The sequence below is a fragment of the Phocoena sinus genome, chromosome 11 (genome assembly GCF_008692025.1).
Source record: "Phocoena sinus isolate mPhoSin1 chromosome 11, mPhoSin1.pri, whole genome shotgun sequence".
Taxonomy (NCBI): Eukaryota; Metazoa; Chordata; class Mammalia; order Artiodactyla; family Phocoenidae; genus Phocoena; species Phocoena sinus.
In genome coordinates, this window is record NC_045773.1 from 48,702,459 (window position 1) to 48,728,757 (window position 26,299).

Below are 26,299 nucleotides of genomic sequence, written 5' to 3' on the forward strand. Positions count from 1 at the left end.
TTTTGTCTGGAAAGTGGATAACAAAGTGTGGTGCAGTCATGAATTAGACTACTAACGGCACTGAGAAATGCATGGACTGCAGCTCCATGGTATCAACATGCAGAAATCCCAAAACATTACTATAAGCAAAATTACGAAGTTGCAGAAAGGTACGTCTGGTATGAGTCCATTAAACAAAGTTTTTAAACATGTAAAATAATACTCTATGTTGTTCATGGACACATGCAGGACATAGGAGGTGAATTGGTGAGCATTCTATAAACCACAAAGGAAGTATTCTCTGTGCCTCAGTTTCTTCCTTTGTAAAATGGGAATGATGTCTACCTTGTAGGGTTTTTTGGAGGCTTAAAAACAGGTACCCATGGGGGTTCCCTAGTGGCCCAGTGGTTAGGATTCTGGGCTTTCACCTCCGTGGCCCAGATTCAGTACCTATGTCAACTGCCTGGCATCGTGCCTGGCACAGGGAAGGGGCACACGTGAGGCACAAATTAAAAGCACCTGAGAGTGCATTATCTCCCACAACGTCGCCCCGTCCCCCCGTCCCCCCCCCACCCCCCCCCCCACCCCCGCGCCATCTTTTCTTCTCTTCGGAAGAAAAGCTGCTTTCTTTCAGGATTAATGACTTGTAATTGACGTATTACTTTACATTTTAGAAGCAGGTGCTTCCAAAGTGCTTTAACAAAAGTTCTTAAGCAGTTTAAATGTTCCCCTGAAATGTTTTCATGTCATGGCCAACACCTTAAGCTGTAATTACTTAGAGGTTCATTTCCATTCAACCACAGCTTAAATCATCAACCTAAGAATGAGTAGCGATGACTACTGAACTTAATGGTTACCAAAGGGGGAAGGAGGAGTGGATAAACTAGGAGTTTGGGATTAACATATACACACTACTATATATTAAAATAGATGACCAACAAGGACCTACTGTATAGCATAGGGAACTATACTCAACATTTTGTAATAATCCATAAGGGAAAAGAATCTGACAAAGAATATATATATATAACTGAAATCACTTTGCTGTACACCTGAAACTAACACAACATTGTAAATCAACTATACTTCAATAAAAAAAGAGAAAAAAGGGGGATTCCCTGGCGGTCCAGTGGTTAGGACTCTGCACTCTCACTGCGGACGGCTCGGGTTCAATCCCTGGTCAGGGAACTAAGATCCCACAAGCCAAGTGACCAAAAAAAAAAAAAAAAAAAAGAGAGAGAGAGAGAAAAGAATGAGTAGTGGCAAAAAGCATAAGATCTCTTGTTCATGTGGGTAGTTACTAACAAACTCCAAAATATTATCCTTAGCTACAAAAACCCAACAAAAGCTAGGCCACAGCTTCAAAAGTAGCCCGAGGTCAGTGCCCAAGCACCTCCCCTGTAGGGAGAGCCCAAGGCCTGGACGTACCTGAGTGGGACCTGTAGTTCTGGTACAGCTGGTAGATCTTCTTGGGCTTGCGCACTGCATACTGCTTGTCCGTGGTGTTCTTGCTGGCGTAGTGGAACAGAGAGCGCAGATCACTGAAGCGGAAGGCCACGCCCTTCATGATGCTCTGAGCCGTGTCCCCGGTGAGGAACATGGCGTTGGGGTCATTGATACATTTCATCAGCAGCGCCAGCTCTGCTTGGGTGAAGTCCTGGATCTCATCACCATAGAGCTCATGGATGGACCATGGGAGCACCTTGAGCTTCGACAGCCTCCGGGACAGGTTGTATAGCACATCCTCTTCATCAAAGTACCCTTTCTGAGACCTGATCTGCTGATACAAGCAGAAGAGGCCATAGATCTCACTCCGGTCTTCCTTGAAATTGGGGGACCGCTTCCGCCCTAATTGCTTATATGCTTCTTCTGTCAGTCTCCCCTGGGGGCAGCTGAGGGCCTCAAAAGACCCCTTCAGAAAAGACTTTATTTCTTTCCAAATCAGGGCAGGGTTGTAGGAAGTTTTGCCTTTGATCATTTTGGGCCATATTTCATTGGCAAACACCTCAAATGTCACGTACACCCGGGGGTCACTGTCACATGGGCGTGTCTCCACGGTTGTTTCCTCCTCACCATAGTCCCTGTCTGCCTCAGCCTCCTCCTCATCTTCCTGACAGTTGGTGACAGTCAACTCTTCCTGCATGGACCATCCTACGATGGATCTTTTCAAGCTGCCATCTTCATTTCTCAGAAAAAATGGTCTGGGCAGAGAAGCATCAAGCAGGAGGAGCAGCTGCTTGGAAGTGACAAACAGAGGAAAGTTCTCATCCCGCAGGTCCTGGAGTTTGTGGACATTGGGTTCCAGTGGTTTGTAGTGACTGGTGGCCTTGGTAGACTTGGAAAGCTCAATGAAATTTCTCTGCACCTCCTGGCACAGGACGTGGTTCTTGGTCACGAAGATCTGATGTAGATGCTCCAGCTGGTGGGGCTGTTCTGGGGTGGGTCCTTCCACCCCTTGTTCGGAGTCCCCTGGCTCCCCACTGGCTCCCCCCGCACAGGCTTCACTCTCCTGCTCCTCTTCTAGGCTGTCCACTGTTACCACCTCAGTGGGTCCTTCTTCCTCCTCCTCTTCGTCCTCCTCCTCCCCACCTGGACCCTCCTTTGCGGGTTCCAGTTCCAACCTTCGCTTCAGCCAGATCTGCCTGGCCAGCAGCGGGCTTCCCGCCTGCTCGGCTTTCTCCCAGTAACCGTGGAATTTCTTCCACAGCCTGTACAAGCAGCAAGTCGTCTTGCCAGTGCCGCTCCGCCCAATGAGGATGATGGCTTCCAGTGGCCTGGGGTTGAGGTTGATCACCGCGTACTCGAGCTCACCCACCCGGAAGGGGTACTCCACCGTGGCTGTCGTGTCGTTGAGGATGTTGGAGGCCATGCTGGTGCTGAAGCTGTGGAACTTCATAATGTTATACTCCGTCTCCACCGCGCTGGCAGGGGGGAAGTACTCAGGATCCACGTGTGCCCCGCCCTTCTCGGCCTCCGTGTCCTCCACGTAGCAGCGGGGTATCCGCTTTTGGATTTTCATACTGTCGGACACCTGGCGCTTGTTGATACCCTTCAGCTTCTTGCGCAGGACGCAGGACAGGCCCCGGTTGTAGGCGCTGCAGATGGCCCTGATGGAGTCCGACAGTTTGCTGTGATCTAAGATGATGTCCCAGATCCGGATGATTTCCGTGTAGACCCGCCTCGCCTTCTCGGTGGGGTGCGCACTGTGCTCCGCAGCCATGATCTTCTCGGGGTTCTCGCTGCACCGCGGGGAGAAGTCAATGGCGAGCTCCCACAGCATCCGGGCCCCTTTGTCCAGCTTGGCCTCGAAGAGCTGGATGCTTCCTTTCAAGTTCTTCAGCCGCTTCTGCAGGCCCCTGGTCCATTCACCATTGCCGAGCTTCTGGATGGTGAGGATAATTTTCTTCTTCATGAACTTGGTCATGACCTTGCTGGACAGCTTCTTCAGCATCTCCGAAGTGCACTCGATCTCCCATGTCATGTTCTCGAAGTCCAGGAGGCAGGCCTCCTTCTCCGGCACGTTCTGGTCGTCCTGGTCGTCGCTGCCCTCTGTCCCCCTGCGACCAGCAGGCACAAGCTGCGGGGTCCCGAGGCCTGCCTGCGCATGTCCCTCTGCGGCCTCAAGGACTGCGGGGTTGTTCCCACTGCAGTCAGAGCCCCCCGCCCCCGGGGTGCCCTGTAGCTCCTGTTTCTCTCCTACGGTGCCAGCTCCTGTCCCCAGAGGCTCGGAGTCCTGTGGACAGTCCTCCTGGAGGGACGGATCCAATTCCACCTGCTGAATCAAAGCCGTGATGTCCTGCACAAGGCGGTCTCTCTGCGAACAGGGCCTGGCAGCCCCAGGCTCTGGCCTCGTAGTCTGGGCATCCGGCAGGGTCTCCCAGCTTTCAGGGACCCCGGCTCTTCTGGGTGGGGTTCTTGCAGTGCTGCTGCAGGACAGCGACTTGGAGGAGCCCTTGAGTGGAGCCGTGTGAGCCGGGGCTGCACAGCGTGGGGGCTTCCCTGGGTGGGCGGCAGCATCCTGTCGGCCCCGGCGCCTGCTCTCCTGCAGGGCTTTGTTCCAGGCCAAGAGCAGTGCGTCTGTCTTCTTCACCCGGTGCCGGGCATCTCTGCCTTCCTTGTTCTTCAGGTTGAGGTTGATGTCAAACTTCACCAGCAGATCTATCAGCTTCCCCATGCGCTTCAGCATGCCCTTCTGGAAGAGGATGTGCATCAGCGTGTTTCCGCTGTTGTCCTGGATATTGGGGTTGAGGTAGTAAAACTCGGTGGGCTTGGACCAGAACAGATCCAGCAGGTGGCTGAGGAAGTTAAAACCGATGTCAGCTGAAAGACACAAAAATCCTGTGAGTGCTGAACGGCTTTTCTGGGGAGCAGAGACGCCAGCCGGGGGTCCTCAGAACACTGAACTTCCCCAAGGATTTGATAACCCAGTGGTTCTCAACTGGGGGCGATTTGCTCCCCAATGGACGGGTGGCCGTGTCTGGAAACATTTTTGATTGTCACAATTTAGGAGGTGCTACTGGCATCTAGTGGGTGGAGGCCAGGGATGCTGGTAAATATCCTACAATACACAAGGCAGCCCCCCCAGCAAAGGATTTATCCTGCCCAACTGTCAATAATGCTAAGGTGGAGAAACCCAGAAATCACCGTAAATATTCCAGTAAGAGCCTTTATGTCAGGACCCTTGAAGTGGTGTAAATAAATGGAAAGTATTTGCAGCTATGGACAGCCGATTCTTAAGTTTGGAACTTAAGAATCCTCCTCCATCAACCCACCCTGACCGTTCACCATGATGGTCACTCCTTCCCATCAAGCTATGGGTGAGGGGCCAGGAGATACAGGCCTGGCCAAGAAATGGGCCTTTTCCAGATGGTTAGTTTTCCCAGTAGGAAAGACCAAGGAGCACAGCATCCATTCTAACACCCAGCTTCCTCCTCAAGAAAAAGACTGCTTACAAAATAAAGGCCTACCTTTGATATCTAGAAAGATGTGGAGTGCGGCATGCAAAGGAGTGTCGCCTTCCGTGAGAGAAATGCTACGGGGGTCCGCACCCTTGGTCAAGAGGAGGAAGGCCAGCTCAAAGTCCCCGTGCTTCAGGCACATGGCAAGCGGCTGCTCCTGGCTGCCCTGGAGACCCTCGGGCGAAGCTGGGGGAGGCAGAGAGAAGGGACCGGTGAGCAGCATCCCTGAGCCAAGGTCAGCAGGGCCCACCTGAGGAGGGCGGGACCGATTCTGCCCTTTATTCCAAATCAAGAGGGGGTGCTGACCTGACTTCTGAGGGCCTCCTGCCACGCCCCCTTTCTGGGAGGCAAGGGTTTCCCAGTGCCCTTGGAGGGAAAGCCTGCCCCCTTCAGGTGTCCTGTCCCTGGGCCTCACCTCTGTCTCTCCATCTCCCCCTCCCACCCCGCCACGGGACCACCATCAGCATTGGAGTAGGGATGGCGTGAACAACGGAACTCCCAGTGTTTGCCCAACACAGTCCTGGACATACACTCGGTGACCTGGACGTGAGCGCGCTTCCCACATCCTTTGCTTCTAGGAAGCTTCTTCCCGAGAATGCCCATCGGCCCTCATTTGCCATGTTCCCTGACACATCCCCACTGCCACATCACCTTCTTTTTAGCTCAGTCCACACCTCCCCTCTGCACTGCAAGCTCCCTGACCTCCACCCGCTGAGGACTGCAGCCCTCCTGCATTGCCACCCACCGCCAGCCATATGTTCACTGTCCATCCTTGTGCCCTGGCACCTGACCCCGGGGAGGCCCTCAATAAGTGCTTGCTTCATCAGGAACAAAACAGGAATTCCATAACCGCCATCGTTTCTGGGCAAAGGTAGTAACACTCCATGCAAGGAATGGGTTTGAAGACATAAACCACAGGCGGCCTTCCATCTATCTCCTGAAACCCGTGGGTAGAGCCAACACCTGAAGGCGTTGTAAGTCACTTTGAGAGTTGGGACCAATGTGGCATCACTCCTTCTGAAGGTCATTTCCCCTTAAACGGCAAGGCAGGTGGAAAACCACACAGCCAAGGCGCTCCGCCAAGAGTCTGCATCCATGAACTCATTGAATATTCCAAACAGCTCTAAGAAAGGGGGATTAGTTTCATTCCCATTTTATAAATGAGGAGACGTCAGTAGTTACAGTGGCCAGTTAGTAGTGGCCTAAGTGGGGGGAGCGTAAGGAGGAGGTTAGTGCTTCCAAATTCGTTTTAAAATAAAACCTGATCCAGCAAGACGTCTGCACACTCCAGACATACATCCAGCCAAGCCTGATTGTGCCGATTAAAACAGCAGATGTTTCCACCCACCCATTATTTGGCTGTTTCTTTAAAAAACAAGCACCACAAATCCCAATCCATGGAAAAGAATGTCACAGCGTTTGACAAGGACCCCTGCGGCATACTGAGTGCAGGGAAAAGTCCAGTCGGAGGTTGGAAGGAAATGACCGCTGTGGCTACACCAGGGCCCAGGCCCCCTCCATAGGCCTGAGGTTTCTTACACGAGAGAAAGGGAAGAATTCACAAAAATGCATCGACCCTATCACTGTTTCCAATGAGAAGATAGGGAGGAGGAAGAGAATGAGGCAGAATTTAAAGGAGTCTCTGAAATCAAGCAAAAAGCCCCATGAACTGTGGCACCTGGACTCCCCTGGGATGTCCTCCCGGTGCTGACTCAGCATCTGGGACTCACCTCCGTGGTCTATCAGGTGGCCCAGGAGCAGGGTCTTCCGCTGGTCCCAGGTGCTGAGGCCGGGGAGGATGGCACAGAGGCTGAGGTTCGAGAGGTCACAGTCTTTGATGAGACAGTCCCCGGACGGTGGCTCCCCACTCACTTTGCGGGTCAGCAGCAGAAGCACTTCAGGCCATTTCCGTTTTTCCAGTAAAAACTTGATGAAGGCGTTGGCACAGTCGCGGTCAATGTCATAGACCAGGTCGGGAGGGATTTCTTTCAAAAACAAGAACACACCACACTCCAGAAAAAGGTTCATGTGATTTCTGTCCCCAGCCAAAACCCAACACAGAGGGACATCATCACCCCAAGTTACGGATCAGTATCTTGAAGACGTGGGGAAACCATAAACAAGTACTTAGTTAGTTGGGTCATGCTACTCAACCACGTGTGAACCTCAGTGTCAGCACTGGTGCGTGAGCTTCTTGGGAAGGTTGGGAACACCCAAGGAGTGTAGAGTCCTAGCCAATAGAAAAGAGAAACATCTGTGGTATTTTAAATAAGGATAGTATCTGCAAATTCCAGGAGGCTGCGTGAAAAACTAATAACAGAGGTTGCCTCTGCGGATGAGATTTAGAGACTGAAGTTCAGGGGTGGATGATCGACTTTTCACTGAAGAATGTTCTGCGTTGTCTGAATGTTTTACATGTAGATCATGGCATTTATTTTTTAATCAATGTTTAAACAGATAGTAGAAAAGAGTTTTAAGGTGCGTAGAGCATCTCTGAACGCTACTGAAGGTTGTGAGAAACCTTACCTTGCCGAGAAGAAAGGAGGCGCAAGAACCTCTGAACCACTTCTTGCTTCCAAAAGTTTTTCTGCAACAAGCGGCTTCCTGAATTCATGTATGTCACTAGCTGCTCAGAGGCCTTCCGGAAAGTGTCGCCCTCGCTAGCTGGTCCTCCGCCATTGCTCAGTCCTGCAAAATACCCCCGAGTGCTGCTTGTGACTGCAGAGATCACAGCCCCATAGATTGCAAGGATGACCACACCTCTCCACTCCTCTGTGGAGCCAGGAGACTTTGAAGTGCCTGTTCCCCTCCCCGACCCTGACTCTGGCCTGGCTTCATGACCTGCTGTGACCAGGAGAGTGCAGCAGATGTGATTTTTGTGCCATTTCTGAGCCTGGGCCTCAAGAGGCCTTGTTTAGTTCTATTCAGATCCAGGCTAGATAAGAAACATCATAAAACAAAGAGGAATCAGTTCAGTTGTCCAAACTGAGCCCCAGAGATGTGAAAGAGCCCAGCTAAGATCAGCAAGAAGCAGACACTTGAAGGAGTTCTGTTAAGGCTATGAGAACTGCCCAGCCTCAATGGCTGAGCTGCAGGATCATGAGCTAAATAAGTGCTTGTTGCTCTAAGCCACTAAGTTTGAGGGCTGTTTGTTATGCAGCAATGGATAACTGATACAACAGTTCAGGGAAGTGATGGCAGGAGGGTGGCTTACTGCAGCAGCAACATCAACTACATGCCAGCCACCCATGCATCTAACTGGCAAGTGGAAAAAGCCAAGAGTAAGAAGCCACCTCTCTGGCCATAAGAGGGAAAACATTATCCCCTTGGTTTAATTTACTGAGAAAGTAGTCATAATTAGAAATCAACCACTGAAGAAAGGTTGAAAAAGGGCAAATGTTTTATTTGGTATCAGATCATACACTCAGAAAGCTCTCTTGGTGAAAATGGAATCCTACTGAACAGATAACTGGACATCTGTTTTCACACCCAACGAGATGGGCCTGGCCCACAGCATAAGTGCTATCATGTGATGAACAGGTGAATGCATGTTCAATGTCATGTTCTAACAGAATAGGAACTTTAGAGATGGAAAAATAAAAGCATCCTATTATCAGCCATGTCTCCCACAGCAGACCCTGAGGCAAGGATTTGTGTGCAAGTAGTTTATGAAGGGAGAGACCAGTGAGGGTGGGGGCATCAGGTCAGGGTCGGGGAGGAACCAGGCAGGGTGTGAGCTCAGGCTGAGTCCCACAGGGTGGGGGTGTGCCTTGCCTGACCCCTGGGGGGATCTGGAGTGAGTCACACCTCAGAGCTGTGCCATCCAAGGCAAGGGAACCGGGCTTTCAGATTCTCACCTCTTTCTGCCACCGGCCACAGCCTGCCTTGGGAGGATGTAAATTCCCAGGCACTTCTGGTTTGAAGGAGCCTGAGCAAAACAGGCTCCATAAGCCCATAGGCTGTTCTCCTTGAGAAGGAGCCTTAGGTGCTGGCTTTGCAAAGTGAAGGCACACCAGGGAGCACACAACAATGGGAAAGGACCCAGGGGACCCAAGCAGAGTTCTGATGTCAGCTGCCTGCCTTCTGATACGCACCTGGATCACCTTTCAACAGATCAGAGCACCAGAAACACACACACCCCAACTTCTGGGGCAAACGCCCACTGCCCTCTAATCAAGAGACCTTCTGGTGCCAGATGGAAGCAAGAACTAACATTAACCCTAGCACTAACCTCCAGAGAAAAGGAAATGGAAAACCTTGGCAAAGGAAGACTTATATCACCTCAGTGAGCTGCCTATTCTGAGGCAAAGAACATGAACTGTGTGGTGTAACAATGATCGACTAGCACCCCTGGGTTTGGCATCCCACCTTCATCCTAGAATGCCTATGAAGACACAGAAAACAATGAAAACTCACGAACCAGGAGAATAGGACGCTTGGTAAAGGAGGAACTTCCTTCACCACCAGGCAGATGGAAACCTGCCACTTGTCCCCCTACCTCATGCCTCAGGGCATCATTCCTCCACCAGGGCAGTTAGTTTACTACAAAAGTCACTTGAAACTGAACAGAAATATACCAAGCTTGACAAAAGAGACAATTAGATGCAGTTGTATAATAAACGCAGGGTTGTGTGCTTCAGAATAATTAAGAAGGCGGTCAGATCAGAGAAGGGTCCTGAAATCAGAAAAGAAACCAGAGAGTGATATATCAACAACATAAAACAGCATAAAAGGAAAGGTGCTGAAACACTGACAATGGTAGCCCTGGGTCTGCATCTCTGGGTAGGTACGGGTGATTTGTTTATTACTCTGAACTTGTCTGGTTTTTTTCTAAATTTTCTATAAGCTTAATAAGAGAGAAAAGAAGCGTCAGGATATAGAATTGCTTATACATGATAATCACAGGTTTTTAAAAAAGATGACTACATAAGTACTGAACAACAACCAAAAGACTGGATAAAAATATGCCAAGGTGTAATTACAATAAAATTTTGTTTTTATATAAAATGAAATTTTTACAAATTTTCTACAATGATCATATTTAGTAGATATATACAAGCAGATTTGAAATTAAAAATTAAAACTACAAGAGATCTTCTGAAGCTGCAAGCACTCAGAAGTGTTAGAAAATAGAAATAAATCATTTCAAAGAGATTTTGTTTTTGCATGAAATCTTCCTTTTGAGCTAAAAAAGGTGAAACTGGTAAGTTTTATTACATATATTTTATCAATTGAAATTTATCAATTTCACCATCTCATTTTTATTTTAATTTACCATCTCATTTTTATAAAAGAAAATAAAAAATGTGTAACTATAAATGCATGGAATAAGAGTAAATGACTAAATCACAACTATACTAATTTTTTCAGGCAGGTGGGCTTATGCAGAATTAATATTTTCTTGTTTTCCTTTCTTACATTTTGTAAATTTTCTTTTTTAAAAAAGAATCTATTGCTTTATAATGAGGAAGAAGTATCATCAATACCGCACATCTGCATTTACTGAAAACAGGGCATTGTGTGGTGCTGAGGGATTTGAGGATGACACACCATGGCCTCTGAGTCACAGGCTCCGTTTATGCGGGGAAACAGACACACAGAGAAGGTCCGCATCCTCTTAGTGCAGAGCTAGAGGCGCCTTCACAGAGCAGAAAGCAGCTGGCGCCCAGGGGAGGACCAGAGAGAAAGGCTTCAGAGGCCTGGATTCGTTCTCACTCTGAAAGGCCACGCACTAGTGAATCAGAGAAAATCACAACTGCGAGAAAAACAGAGACTCCAATCTCGTTGGTCCTGAGGACAGTCGAGCATCAGCTGCTGGAGAAGGTGGACATGCTGCCATCTAGTGGTGGCTGTGAGAGGCCGGGAAAGACAGGTAACCCTGACCACTCAGGTTCACACCCCCACCCTGCCCACTCCCGGTGGGCTCTGGCTTCCCCCAGCAGCTAGTGAGAAAGGCAGAATCAGCAGATATTTAAGATTCTATTATACCACGAAACTGAAAAAAATCAAAACTTTAAAAACAAAAGCAAAAGTGCATGACATGCTAAAGTCTACAGCATTCTAAGAATTTAGATTAGAATTAATGAACAATAAATTTGCAAGCTCATCAGCCATTTTCTACCATTCATTGGTGGTCCTTCTCTAAAAGTTTATTTTAAAACCTTGAAATTCATTGGCAGAGAAATCTGTTTGGTTAGTTTCAATTTCTCAAACAGTAGAAACCATCCCGAAACTGAGGTTACAGGTATAAGCTCTCAGGAGGCCTCTCACAATAATTTATTAATTACACCACCTCACAGAATTACAATTACAATTCCTTAAAAGAGAAGTCATTTAAAAACTAAACATGACATTTCACAGCTTTAAAAGAACATCCCAGAAAAACAGGACTCTGCAAATACATTTATTCCCATGTTCTCACAGAAACAACAGGAGATATTTTAAATAAATGAATAAAAATTAAAACATAGATGGGGAAACAGGGGGCAGTGTTAAAGGAAAAGCAGCTTCAATCTCCCTCACATAAAACTTTCCTGACCCTGGAAATTGCCACGATCCCCAGCCTGGCAGGGTGCCTCCCACTCTCCCCACCACACACACCCCATGTGCTGCCTACAACCTGCCGTCTACTCACCCATTCCAGTGGGGGAGTGTTTCTGGAGAAACACATCCAAATAACTTCAATAAATGCACACTAACCATATATTAAGTATTAATAAGTCTAGTTGTTCATTCATAAATACAAACCATCCAAAGATCAGAAGATAAAATAGGAAAAGCAATAGCACAAAAGAGAAGCAAGAAGAGGGATCAACTAAGCCCCCAAAAAACATAAATAACTCACAGAAGAGAGGACAACGGTCTTTAAAAAAATTCTCACCATTCTTAAAGGCCATTCGAGAAGTGGCAAATGTCAATCAAGCACAAGTTGTCACAGATAAGAAACAGAGAACCAGAAAGAGTTCTTAGAAATGAAAACTGAGTTTCCAAATTAAAAAATGCAATAGGCAAGCTGAATTATAAAAGGAAAAGCTAAAGTCCTAGTTAAAGATCTCGAAAGAAAAAAAGGAGATAGAAGACGTTAGGGAAAGTAGAGAGACATGTTACAAATTCAGGAAGCTCATCCATGTGAAAGTGGTGGCAAAGAGATGCTGGAAGGGAACAAAATGATAGAAAATAAGTTCTCTGAGCTAAAAAAAGTTAGATTGAAAGAGGCCAGCAGGTGCCAGACAAGAAGAATGAATACGGACCCACATCTAGACACATCCCAGGGAAATTCCACAACTCTAAGGACAGAAAATTCTAAAAGGGAAAATAAATGAAACTGACATCTAATCAGTAACAGAGGCTAGAATACAAAGTTGTAAGGAACGAGGTTTTACAGAGTATTTCATAAATCTAAGAGACCCCAGATTGTCAGACACACCAGAAAATGCTGCCATTAAACTGTGACACGCCACTGATTGTGAAACACATACGTTTCAAAGGTGGCAAAATGTGGGGGGAAAGTGCAACTGAGGATCGATAAAATACAGTGCTTATATGCAGACCAATTCTCAATCTAAGGATAAAGACATTTTCAAAAACACCATAAGTCTACTATGCATATCTCCTCCATGAAAAACTTACTGGAGTTGGTACCTAGCAGAGTAAGAGAAAAATCTAGACAGACAGTGTGAGCCACAAGAGCCATATATGAGCACAAGAACTAAAAGAAGCATAATATATATGTGCTGGGGCTACCGTCTAAGTTAAAGTCTAAAAATATATGTGTGTACATACATTAATACACACATACACAATGATGTGTATGTATATGTTTCATCAAGCCAGGATGCTCAAAGAGTATCACATTTAAAGAGCAAAGTTTTCAGGGCATTTGGTGATTCTTTTTTATGGGTCCAACTATGCAACTATTTGTAGAAATCATACTACCATGTAAATGTGATTTAATGGTTTTCAATGTTCAGAATCAATCTATAGATGAAGCACAGAAAACCCAGAGTTAAGGAATAGGATGTAAATGACACAGCTTTACTAGACAAAATTCAACAACGAGGGCTGACTTGTTGCACTTTACCTTTTACAGCAATTAGTCCATATATGCCGTCCCAAACTTACAGATCAAAAAACAGAGCTATGAGTGTAGTTTTTTTTTATTTAAAAAAAATTTTTTTTTACATCTTTATTGGCGTATAATTGCTTTTATAAGTGTAGTTTTAATTGTTAGCTATGGTTTCTGAAAAGTGGGCTTGATTTTTGTTATCTCATGTTCTGTCTGAATGTTTTCTTTCTTACTGTGTGCATGCATGGAAAAAAAAAAAATCACCCTTACTGCCCAAAGGTAGACTTGCCAAGTTTCCAGAAAGTGGTAGACACTCTCACAGTAAGAGTTGCTTCATTCTATCTTTCAGAAAAAGCAAACGAGTTTTCCAAAGACTGGGGGGGGGGGGCGGGGGCGGTGCTCACTTCCATCTTCATGTACCAAGAAAAGATAAACTGATTTGTACCTAATGGTGCAGAACCAGTTTTGCCCCCTCTAAAAAGTTAATTCCCTGGAAACTGTACCTGAGAGGTCCTTAGAACATGCTGCCAGCTTTTCCAAGTGGCTGTTGATTTTCTCAATGGCTTTGAAGTTCTTGCTCCTCTTTAGGACATCCACGGCGGACCGGGACTGTCGATCCAGCAGAGTGGGGTCTGCCCCAAAGCTCAGGAGCATCTGCACATCGTCTGTTTGTCCTAGAGCAGGCCAAAGTGAGAGGCGGGGTGGGGTTTGTCATGGTTTCTTCCATAAGGAGACGTCCCCATGAGTGCACTTCCTCCCAGTTCCCGGCCCGAGCAGCCTGGGGCAAGGGGACCAGTGTCCCTCTCTGCTTATAGAAACTGATGGCCTTGGGCAATTCAGCCAAGTCCCCAGAGCAAGGAGTCCTGTGTGGAATGGGAAGGGCAATAGCTTTTAAGAGGTTCAGAAGTGCGCTCCTCTCTACCTTTCTCCCCTCTCCTTGGCAACAAGCAAGGAGGGGGGGAATCTGGTTACTAGGCAACAGTTACAGCTGTAAGGATGACAGCAAGCTGTGACTTCAGATTTCTTTATTCCCTAGAGAGGAAACAGAATATACTCCCAGAAAAAAAAGCCTGTCTGGAGACAAGAGAAGAAAGTGGCAATTGCTTTTGCATCAGGGTCTTCTTGTCACTGTTTCAACCCTTGCAGCCCCACCTCTGGCTACCATCTCTATTTACTGCTTTTTTTTTTTGCAGTACGCGGGCCTCTCACTGCTGTGACCTCTCCTGCTGTGGAGCACAGGCTCCAGACGCGCAGGCTCAGAGGCCATGGCTCACGGGCCTAGCCGCTCTGCGGCATGTGGGATCCTCCCGGACCGGGACACGAACCCATGTCCCCTGCATCGGCAGGCGGACTCTCAACCACTGTGCCACCAGGGAAGCCCTCCATTTGCTGCTTTGACATATCTATTTGCCAAGCATCAAGGTGGCTCTGTGATCACAGGTGCAACAGATTTCAGAATGTAACAGGTGTATCCCTGGAGGTACCAAGACTTATGTGAGCACAGAGGTTAAAGGAATCAATGCCCAATTCCCAGCTTCCATACCCGTGCTTTCCTAAAATTCACCACCTTAACAAAGCACCTCTACTCCAGGTATCGTCCTGCTGGTGATGCTCTCCTTCCCCATCTCCCCAGTCACAGCTGCTTTTCTCCCACTTTACAAAAATAAGACAAAATTAAAAATTCATACTTCTTACCCATCAAGTACCACACTGTGATAGGCAGAATTCTCAGACAGACCCTGAGATTCCCAACCCCTGGCGTACACACACCTTCTCCCAGTTACCCATTTTAATACTAATCTAAATTCTGCTATGATGAGACTTTGCAAATGTATTTAAGGTCCCAAAGCAGTTGACCTTAAGGTAGGGAGATTATCCTGGCCTGATCACATGAGCCCTAAAGGTCAAAGGTTTAGAGGTCAGAGACAGAAGAGGGCAGAGATTCAAAGTATGAAGAATCTGATGTGCAAGAAGTTTTCCCCTGCTGGCTTTGAAGACTGAGGAGGCCACAGGACAAAGAATGTGTGCGATCTGTAGAAGCTGTCAGCCAGCAAGAAAACGGGACCTCTGTCCTACAACTACAAGGAACCGGATTCTGCCACAATCACGTGAGCTTGAAGGAAGGGCTGGAACTCCAGATGAGAATGCAGCCTCAGCCAGTACCTTGATTACAGTCTCAAGAGACACTGAGCAGAAAACTCAAGTCATATCATGTCAGACTACTAACCTACAGAGTTAGAGTGTCATTTTAAGCCACTAAGTTTACGGTGATTGGTTACATAGTGTAGAGAACTCATGCAATTACCAAAGTATTTCCCCAAAGGAGGTGAAAGCTCTTGACCTCCAGAGTATCAACCTAAGGGAAAATCAAGTAGCTGCCAAGCCCCTTTTAAAAGGTACCACGACACATCCTTCTCTCACCTCCCTCCAAAATTATTTTTTTTAACAATTACTTACAGAAAATTTAATATATTTATGTTGCTTTGGTGATCTCTATAGTAATAATAATTTTGTAATAATTAAATCCAGAAAAAAATTAGAGTCTTAAATCACAGCAAGTTTTTTTAAAATTTAAAGCTATGTAAGTACTTTTGCTCAAGAAGAGTATCACTGGATGAGACTTTCAAGGATAAAATATATTAGAGTATACTTCTTTCTGAAAAGCAAACTGAAAATATGATCCAAAAAAAAAAAAGAGTGCATAATTTGATATTTTTGACTATTAAAGCCTGTCACGGGATGGCAAGGGTAAAGCGGTCAGTTGCGTGGGTTCCCTAGCGCCTGAAGTCACTCCACCCACAGCACAGCTCTGAGGGGTGCTGCCACTTACGCTTGGTGAGGTACCCTGGGGAGTGGGCGGCAACCACGTGCAGGACGGTACGGCCATCCTCGTCCTTCTGGTTGATGTGACCTTTCCACTCAGGCTTGTAGTCCATTAACCACTTGAAAAGACGGTTTTCCCCTGAAGGAATGAGTTACTGATGTTATTTTCAACACACAGAAAAGCTGCAAAGCAAATCACTGTGCACCACACCGAGGGAACCCAAGGGGCATCCAACACACATTGTCACTTGCCACAAACAGGTGTGGAGACACAGAGTTTGTGCATTGAAAGGATGAGTCATATAAAGTTCATAGAAAACTGAAGTCAGATTCCCTAGAAGCAGAGCCTGAGACAGAGATTCTTGTATGTGTGATTTATTGACAGAGGGAGAAAGACGGGGAGGGAAGCAGGGCAGGGGATGAAGGGAAGCGGAGATGTGGCCTCAGCTGAGTCGGCTTCAGCCTGATCCCACGGGGAGCTGTGGAGCAGGCACTGCACTACAGTGCTGACCCACCTTGAGGCAGGAGCTCACCTTTTGTGCCCCGGTGTCAATCAATCCAGAGCTACAGAACCGCCTCCAGAGAGGGACATGGTGCCTATTGGCAAAGAGCAGCTCCCTGGCAAAGGAGGCAGCTGTGGTGCAGCAGGTGGGGCTGGGGACACTGGTCGTAAAGAGAACCTGGGCAGGGCAACAATCATTACCCCACTACATTACTATCAACAGGACAGACATTTCAAACTCTTTCCGAAGACTCCTTCCTTGTAAGTCCTGGAAAGCCACATAATTCTGCCAACTCTGTGGACACCATTTGTCACCATGTCAGTTTTCCTCTGAGAGACAAATCGGGGATAAACTTGAAGACTTGATCTCATCCACACCTGCCTCTAACCGCGGGAGCAAACTTAAAAAGTAGACACAGAGAGGAATTGTGACTTTCATACCCAGAGGCACACCTAATTTGAAACTGGGAGGATTGGATCAGATTGCTTGTAATCAGACTTCATACTTTTAAATGTCTTATCCACTGTATGAGAGTGAAACCTTTTATGGATTCTCCAACAGATGAAATGTATCACGATAGGGCAAATCTGGCTGAAGCAAAGATGGGGGCTCAGGTCTTCAAGCCACTGGCCACCCCCACTCCCATCCTGAGGAGATGCTACAGCCTAAAAGAGGAAGACAGTGTAGACAAGTTCTCTTGGCTCCTTCTGGCTCTAAGATAGTGTGGGTCAATGTCCAACAGTGAAGCTACATATGCTTAGAAAAGAAAAACAGACTTCTATCTAAAGTGTAAATGTGGATATTGTATGTGTGTGTTTTAATGATAAAAATATTTTAAAATTCAAATCCTATAGCCAGGTGGTGAAGACTCAAAAAAGACAAATTATATGTACACATATGAAAATAGGATTCCTTTAAAAGAACCACAAGCAAACTGTATCAGCAATAGCCAGTGTTTCCCTTGGGGTTTCCCCCCTCCCACTCCCCACAGTAGTTGGTCCTCTAGTCGAGAGAAAATGAACTCGGAAGAAGACCATGGCTGCCTTTGCCACCGGGAGGAAACTCCCTCCACAGCTTCCCTGAGAGCTCTGTCCAGCAAAGGCTGTCTGTCCCAAGGCCTGTCCTTGAATCCCAGGGCTCCACTCTGCTGCCAGGATCTGTCTGAGAACACAGCATCCTTTCAGTGTGGGCCTCTAGCTATGAGGTCCCGGGAGAAGGAAAAATGATGCTGTTTCCCTGCTGCCTTCATTCATCTGAATGATCAAATCATGAACTATTCAAATCATCTGAATATTCCACATTCTGGTTTCACTTGAGCTAAGCACAGTCCCTGAGGTCCAAGCTGGAGGACAGCGTGGAGGGCGCACCGTCAGGAGAGAACTCACTGGCCTGGATGCAGAGGCGCATGAGGGCGTGCAGAGGGTACGGTCCTATGGTCTCGATGCTCGCACCAATGGAGATGAGCCACTGGACTAGCCTGGGCACCTGTGCCGTTTTCTCATAAAGTCCGAAGGAGACACATTTCTGGAGGAAAAAAAACTACACAGGAAGAATTATGGCAGTGGCCATATCAATATGAAACTTCAAACTCCTTCCCCATAGAGTTTGGGGTTCTTTTTCTTCCAGTTTTATTGAGATATAGTTTGACATACAGCACTGTATATATTTAAGGTGTAGAGCAGAATGATCTGGCTTACCTACATCGTGAAACGATGACCACAAGTTTAGTGAACATCCATCATCTCATATAGATACAACATTAAATTAAAAAAAGAAAAATTCTTTTTGTGATGAGAGCGCTCGGGATTTGCTCTCTCAACAACTTTCATATAGAACATACAGCCGTGTTCATTCTATTCATCATGTTGTACATGGCATCCCTAGGACTTATTTATCATATAATTGGAAGTGGTTACCTTTTGACCGCCTTCATCCAATTCCCCCTTCTCCCACCCCCCACCCATAAAGTTTAGAATCAGTAAAACCCTGATTAGCTGTGGCCCCAGCCTAAGATTACTATAAATAACAAATTTGCAGTGAGGTGGCTGAAGGGGAAGGTCCCAGACACCACAGTCCAGAAGTGGCCTGACTTGAAACCGTATGTGTCAAGAAGCCACCTTACCTCAAAGAGACTTTTCAGTGATAAATTTGGGACGTGGAGATTTCTCGGTAGCCGATCTTTTCTCTCTGACAGAAGTAGAAATGACTGATGAAAGGGGAGAAACAGAAAAAGCTGGAACAATAATGGTCTCCACATGGGTTATTAGAACAAAATTAATCTTAAGCTTTAAAACACAGAAACAAAAAAACAGAACAAGACACCCTCTAGCCCTGTCTCTTTGTTTAAGTCACCTGCCAAGCTCTTCAGCCTGAGCCATGATAACCAAAGTGTCTCTGTCTGGCAAACTTCCTGTTGGTGCTGAGAGCTAAGCTCTCGCCACCTTTCCTCAAAGCCTGCTGAGGACAGGAGCAGCCGATGGCGGGCAGCATTGGGACAGTACAGGGGCAGGGAGGTAAAGAAGTAATTTCCTGCAAAGTTCTTAAAGCTTAGCAAGTAGAAGAATCAAATCCTTTTGAAATAGCCCACCCCAATTAATTCTTTAGCACATTACTGCTACTTGAGGTCCACAAGACCCTATCGAGTGGTGTGCTGGGCCAGCTCCTATCAGTGAGAGCTCACTGTGCACAGCTCTTCCCAAATGTGAGTCCTCCAGTCGACTTAGCAGCTTGAAATTGGCCTTTGAAATCGAGAGAATTTACACTACAGGAAGTGGCAAATGCCGCAGATCAGGACTTTTTTTTTTTTTTTCCTCAGAATGTCTGTTGTTAAACCACCGACCCTAAACTGAACCCCAGAGAAGTTAAGCAACTTTCCCTAGGTCACACAGAGAGCAAATCCTGAGAGGCCCCTACTGGGATCATCCAGGTACGCCAGCTGGTCCAGGAGTTCTAGGCTTGGCATGGCCATGACTGGAGACCCAGTCTCAGAATCCACATCCCTGACATATGCTCTTGCCGGTGGGCGTGGCACCACAGGGACTCAGTCTATGGCTACATCTTGCTTCCAGCTTCTTTCAGTTTGATGCCCACTCTTAACTGCTCACCCTAAACAGATCCCACTGCCCAGACACTCCCAGATGACAGGTTCAGGGCTCTGACAATCCTGATGGCTGGCCTGGCTTTTATAAGGTGCCTCTGTCTGCAGTGTTTGAAAATGGCCTAGGCTCCACTGCTGGTAGGATATGGGACCACCACTTGGGCTGGATTCCTGGGCCTCCATGGCTGGCTGGGTGATAACCCGTCAGGAGCTACTGGGTTCCCACTCCCTCCCTCCCCACATAGACTACGGAGCTCTATTCACATTCATCCCACGCAGGGAAGAGGGAACGTAAAACATTCTTTCCTGGGGGCTGTAAATGGAACTACTTTCCTGTTAATGAGGCCTAGGGCCTCCCACTCACAGATCTACTCTAACACTTGGAATCACAGAATTTTAGCACTTTTAAAAATAAAACTAGAAAGATCTCTTAGTTTACCCATCTTATCGGAAAAGAGAAGATCCCAGATTTCTTGTTAACAGGGCCCCGGATTTCTGATTCCTGGTTCCCCAAGAGTGCAGCCTGCTTTCCGCCCCCTCACTGCCACGTTCTCGAGACTGTAATATGGGGATGTGCTTCTGGGAGCCCGTGGCCAGACTTTAGGGGGTTCCCATGAACTCCCTGAAGCTACACTCGTAAACTGTGTGTACGTGTGTGTGCAAAGAGAGTCCCATCGATTTCATTAGATTCCCAATAGCACCCGTGACCTTCTCAAAAACCGAAGAATCCTGTATCCTACAGTCATCCAGCCTTCCTGGGTCCAGAGTCCTTACAGGCTGCCCTTGCAGTCCAGACTTTTCTGGACTGCCTGGCTTTAAAAAGCCTGCAGGTCCCTTCTAACCAAATTCCCAGCCTGGGCCAGCCCATTCTCAAGAGCGCTTATAGGCTGCCGTCAATGACAGCTACTACTCATTGGGCACTGAGCATACAGGTGCCAGGTGTTATAAAACCCCTTTGGCTCAGTGTCTGGCACACTGTAAACCCTCAATGAACATTATTATCAGGTGCTTTTGGTCCCTTATTTCTAATCCTCACCTCAACCGGGAGGGAAAAGGTTTATATCCTGCAACTTCCAAATGAGGAAATGAGGCTCAGAGAGGAAGGAATTAGCCCAGACTAGACTGGGGAGGATTTGGATTCAGGGAGGCACCTGTGTGGCAGTGAAGCCCAGCTTCCACAGTCCACTGGGCTCCTCCATCCTATGGATCCCTGGCTCTGGATTCAGGTCCTACAGCCTTGCTGCTTCCTGAGGGTAACAGTCCCTTGAAATCATACAGCAACCCTCTGAGAAGCACAGGCACTTGGCTAGCAAATGCCGTATAAAGAGGATTATGAAGATGAACAGGCAATTGTTTACCTCCCTCATTCCACATCACCATTAGCATCTGGACTTTACACTTCTTTGATGACAGTGGAGACACAGCCAAGAGTGAGGTTGCCACAAACTGTTTTCCTAGCTTAAAAAATGGAAACTGGCGAACCAATATGTCTCAGTGACTTTTCATATTTAATGAGGTTAAAGTTTAAAAGTTACTTTGGCATCAAGATAAGCAAGTACTAAATTATAATCCCCCAGTGCCAGCAGAAAGAAATCGTTTAAGCAAGAATGTACTTTCCCCACAAGATCTCTTTTCACTTACATGCCATAATCCTTTCTTTGCCAACTTTTCTATTACAGATTGCCACACTTCAGTTGAGAATCCAGTAGTGAAAATATAATCAAAGCAGGGCAAGAAACTTTGCAAAACAATAGGGTCACCTGAAAGAAAGTTCCAGAATTTAGAAATTTTAACTTAGAGAAAGTCTAGAACATCTAGGAAAAGGTCCTCCAATTAAGACCACACATAGACAAATGATAAATTTAAGATAGCAAAAAAAAAAAAAAAGAGAACTGGGAATTCCCTGGTGGTCCAGGAGTTAGGACTCCATGCTTTCACTGCACGGGGCAAGGGTTCGATCCCTGGTCGGGGAACTAAGAACCTGCAAGCCGCGTAGTACAGCCAAAAAAAAAGGAGGGGCCATATAGGGGTGGGGGAGTGGGAGGTACAAACTACTGGGTATAAGATAGACTCAAGGAAGTATTGTACAACATAGGGAATATAGCCAATATTTTGTAATAACTGTAAATGGAAAGCAATCTTTAAAAACTGTATAAAAATTTTTAAAACTTTAAATTTTAAAAAAAGGGCCTTTTCAAAGTATATAAAATCCTATATAACTGAAGTGGTAAAATCATTTTAAGTTTGGGTGAAACTGTCCCCTAAGGCAGCACAATGTGACCTAACACTCACTTAGCTTCTCTATTTGCCAAGCCCAGTGATGGGTGTTATACTAATCCCTCAAACAAACCAATAAGGCAGTGCCTATTACCTCCATATATGGAGGAGGAAATGGGCGCTTAAGGGAAGTTATAAAACTCACTTCCTTTAAGAAAGGTGACAGGGGCTTCCCAGGTGGCGCAGTGGTTGACAGTCCGCCTGCCGATGCAGGGGACGTGGGTTCGTGTCCCGGTCCGGGAAGATCCCACATGCCGCGGAGCGGCTGGGCCCGTGAGCCATGGCCGCTGAGCCTGCGCGTCCGGAGCCTGTGCTCCGCAACGGGAGAGGCCACAACAGTGAGGGGCCCGCGTACCGCAAAAAAAAATAAAGAAAGGAAGAAAGAAAGAAAGGTGACAAATGTCATTTTCATCCAACAGTGAGAAATTATGAGAAATGAGATCAAGCTTCGTGGCTTATCGTGCAGCTAGTTCATGACAAAACCAAGACGGGAACCCAGGTCGAGCAGCTCTTTGAGTCAATTTGCACTCTTTCAAGCTAGTGGCCTTTTGCATCTCATGACCCTGCAAACTCGTGGATGCGAACATCCAAGGCGACAGGTCAGGGGCCAGAATAACATGGCACCTCTTCTAGGATTATCAATTTCCAAAAATGAGTAAATAGCAAAACATATATTGTATAAAAAAGATATACAATTTTCATAAATACATTTTTCAAAATTTAGAAATTGGGCCACGGGCATAACATTCATCCTCCAAACAGGTATACTTTGGTAGAAAAGTCTGGGATGCGTTACCCTAAGAAATCCTGTTAACTGCCCCCCTCAGGATCCAGATTTCTTAGAGGGGCAGTCACCAAGAGACAGTTGTCTGGAATTCCCATAACTCTGGCCTGGCTTCTGACAGAACAGTGGCTTTTAAAAGACACAGAGAACAATGAGGAAGTGTAGGGAATGGGTCAAGCCATCAGGTTCAGAGGAAAGGGAAGCAGGCTTTAGTCACTGTCGGCAAAAGGCTGACGTGAAAGCTGCGACCCATTAGCACCTGTCTGGACACCTATTTCTCTGCCAGGAGACACAGCTGAGCCCACCTCTAACCCCTTCCCACCCACTGCCTGACACTGCTCTCTCCCCTTCTCTGTGCCGAACTTCCCAAAATCTGTAGGATCCCATCCACAGAGCACAAAAGTTGCTTTCCCACAATTGCAATGGGAAGAGCTGGATCTGTATCAGTTGAATCTATCGTCAGCAGTAATTTCCCCATTTCTGAAGCTGAGAGCATTTTCCAGCAATTCTAACATGTGTCATTGTTCACATTCTACCATCTGTAGAATCGGGGCATGTGCTGCTATTGATGCTGTCTCAACGGCAGAACGTAAATTAGTGGCGCATCTTAAATTAGTGCAATCTTAAATTTGACCAAACACAGTATTTGAAAACAACAGCCTGACCATTGGCAGAACTTTAGACTGCGCTGTGATAACCAGGGAAAGAGCTCCTTTGTCCCTGGCAGGGAGCATATTACATTGTGTTTCAGAATTGTCTATTTTTGCCAATTCCAGGCCACGGACAAAGCCACCTCACAGGCCAGGTCTTCAGACTAATAACCCAATAAGTGATGCAAACCGCCACCCCCCGCCCAACCTGGTGTGTCCCTCGTAGACTGTCAGCTTCCACAGGCCCCTCCCTCAGCCTTTTCAGATTGGTTTTATAGCAAACAGGAACATTTTCTCGACACACTGGAGAGATACATGCAAAAATCACGTAAAACACGTAGTATAAGCAGGGAAATCCCTATGGCTAGCAACACAGAAAACTTAAGAAGTCTGAAACAAAACTGGAAAATTGGGACAACTTTAAGTGATTTGTGCAAAAGGACCCAGTTGTTTTCACAAAGGCCCCAGCCAACAAAGCTTCCCATGTGCTTTCTAGTGTAAAAACCAGTTTCATTCAAGCTACATAAATGAGCCACAAAGAAAAACACCCTGTAATTATCTCCCCAGAAACCTGAGTCCCCAGGAGGCTTTCAAAGAAATTACAAGCACTTTAAAAGAAAGAGGGTGGGCCTCCCCCAGTCCTGACTTACTGCCCATCGTGGTGAAGACTCCCACCAAGAAATCAGCAACCTGGGTCTGGTCCTGGACGCTTTGCACGAGTCTCAGACCCTTGAAAAACATGTGAGCAGCTTCATAAGGCTGGAGCAACCGCAGCAAGGAATAACCAGCTCGGTAGTATCCCTGCAACAAAGAAAAGCAAAACCGTTAACACACCCATCTTTTCTGACCTGCTGCTGAAGGCAAGATTGAGGCTGTGAGGAAACAGACTGCAGGAGTCTGACTTCTAGGTACATACAGATTTCTAACAAGCTCTGGATACAGGATTTCCATTGTTCCCGCCATTTTTTAACTGGCAAGAAAATAATCCCTTTCAAGTCCATGACATGTACAGCATCTAACATAGGACCCAGAGAGAAGGGAGCAGGCCCGGTTCCAATGACATGTGTGGTTTATGTATTCATGCTTCAAATCGCAGCCTGGCCAAGAAGGGAGGAATGAAACCAATCTTACGAATACAGTGTTCTGGAGAAGAATGAGATTGTCATGTCAGCACAGGAGTTGTTCCCTGCTCCTTTCAATCAAAGTAAACACAATTTCCAATGGTAATGACAAGCACTGAGGTTTACCCAGCCCCACATTATAGGCAACATACACCAGAGGCCAAAAAATTTTTTTGGTTTCTGGAGAGAGAGGAAAATTACAATGATTAATACAAGAAAATGGTCAGTTTTGCCTGTATACAAACTGTCAAACTCTTGAGAAGGAACAAAATGATTCGTACTGCTTTCCCCACTTTAACCATCAAAAAGAATCAGTATCAAGAGGTACCAAAACAATTTTCTGTCTAAGATAACACAAGGTGTTCACCAACTGGGTTCATAAAAAAGCAAGCACCTGAAATTCCACTTAATACCAAATCCCTGATTATTTACTGATTTGTTTTCACCATCATTTAAAAGTCTAAAACAGTAGATAACAATCAGAAAAAGGAAAGAAAAAAAGGTGTTCCCCCTGCCCCAACCAAGCAAGCTGGTACAGAATTTCCCATGTCTTTACCTTCCAGTTCTAAGTTTCACCTTTTATTTTGGAGGGAGGTGAAGGGGATCAGAATACATCACCCCAAAACGTGACACTTTGGCATAAGGATTCTTTTAGGCTGAAGGCCTCTGAGATTCAACAGATGCAGAAAGAAGCCTTCCTGGGACCTCCCTGGTGGCACAGTGGTTAAGACTCCACACTCCCAATGCAGGGGGCCGGGGCTCATTCCCTGGTTAGGTAACTAGACCCCACATGCATGCCAAAACTAAGAGTTTGCATGCCACAACTAAGAAGCCCACCTGCCACAACTAAGGAGCCCATGTGCTGCAACTAAGGAGCCTGCCTGCTGCAACTAAAGACCCAGCACAACCAAATAAGGAAGAAAGGAAGGAAGGAAGGAAGGAAGGGAGGAAGGGAGGAAGGGAGGAAGGAAAGGAAAGGAGGGAGGGAGAGAGAGAGAGAGAAAGAGAGAGAGAGAGAGAGAAAGAGAGAAAGAAAAAGGAAGGAAGGAAGGAAGGAAGGAAGGAAGAAAGAAAGAAAGAGGAAGGAGCCTTCCTGGAGCCTCCCTTTTCTGATTAGAAGCAGAAACTCCAAGAAATATAGATTGCCATAAATCCCCTCTCCCGGAGAATTCTTATGGCCACAAAGAAACTTGCAAACTGCAAAGAACATGAACAGACTATGAATTTTGGTGCAACTACATCAGAACAAAATGAGCTCCACCACGATCTCCACTGGACTCCATCTGCCAAAAGGCCCGGCTCCACTCTCCCCTGCAAATGCCTTTCAACACTTGGCCACCATCCTTCTTGCTCTTCTCCAGATACAGCATGCGTGCTCTGTGCACATCTGTCTTAAGTGCAAAGAAAGTTGAATGAGAAGCACTCCTAGCATTTCCATTTTAAAAAGAAGGAAGCGAAGGAGGCAGAGGAAGAGGAAGAGGCAGCAGTCGCAGCATCTGGTGATCACCATACCTTCGCGTAGGTTGGATCCCACTGGAGACACTCCTTGGCGGCCACGGAGGCCTCGTTCCATTTCCCGAGGCTGAAAAACGCATTGGATTTGTTGCATAGCAGCACAGCCAAGTCCCTGCGGGGAGCCCTGTGAGAAAGGACAAACTGGTGGTCAGTAAATAGTTCTTTCGTCCTGCAAATACAGAACCTCGAAGGCCACCATTCTGGTGCTGGTTGCTGCCATGGTGATAGAGTTTCAGCAGGAAGTGTCCCCACGATGCCTATGACATCTGACCCTCATAGCCTGGAAAGCCTGGGATGTTTGCGACGTCCCAATCTCCCTTCCTCACTCCCAAATCCTGTTCCCAACTTTTCGCGACAAATGTTCTCAACACCTTGGGTCTACCTCCTACCGATCTCCACAGGTCTTTTTATCCTTTAGAGACCATTGGAGAAGATGCTGCGAAAAGATGGAGAGGATGGGAGTTCCCACCGAGCCCTCGCAGAGAACAGACACCGTGGGAGCCACCCCACACGCACGGAGGCAGAGC

The 26,299-nt window shown here is 46.7% G+C and overlaps 1 protein-coding gene across 2 annotated transcripts in view; it reads right to left on the reverse strand.

The window, feature by feature from the left end:
• Positions 1 to 26,299, reverse strand: part of TRANK1 (tetratricopeptide repeat and ankyrin repeat containing 1) — a 65,683-nt gene that overhangs the window by 35,317 nt on the left and 4,067 nt on the right. For both annotated transcript variants that reach the window (XM_032647450.1, XM_032647449.1), the window contains 11 exons: positions 25,770 to 25,896; positions 23,787 to 23,937; positions 21,067 to 21,185; positions 18,451 to 18,534; positions 17,714 to 17,867; positions 15,833 to 15,964; positions 13,506 to 13,676; positions 7,464 to 7,625; positions 6,668 to 6,922; positions 4,947 to 5,123; positions 1,408 to 4,299 (listed from right to left, as the gene is read on the reverse strand). In XM_032647450.1, coding sequence (XP_032503341.1) covers positions 1,408 to 4,299; positions 4,947 to 5,123; positions 6,668 to 6,922; positions 7,464 to 7,625; positions 13,506 to 13,676; positions 15,833 to 15,964; positions 17,714 to 17,867; positions 18,451 to 18,534; positions 21,067 to 21,185; positions 23,787 to 23,937; positions 25,770 to 25,896 — 4,424 coding nt within the window. The remainder of the gene's footprint in view (positions 1 to 1,407; positions 4,300 to 4,946; positions 5,124 to 6,667; positions 6,923 to 7,463; positions 7,626 to 13,505; positions 13,677 to 15,832; positions 15,965 to 17,713; positions 17,868 to 18,450; positions 18,535 to 21,066; positions 21,186 to 23,786; positions 23,938 to 25,769; positions 25,897 to 26,299) is intronic.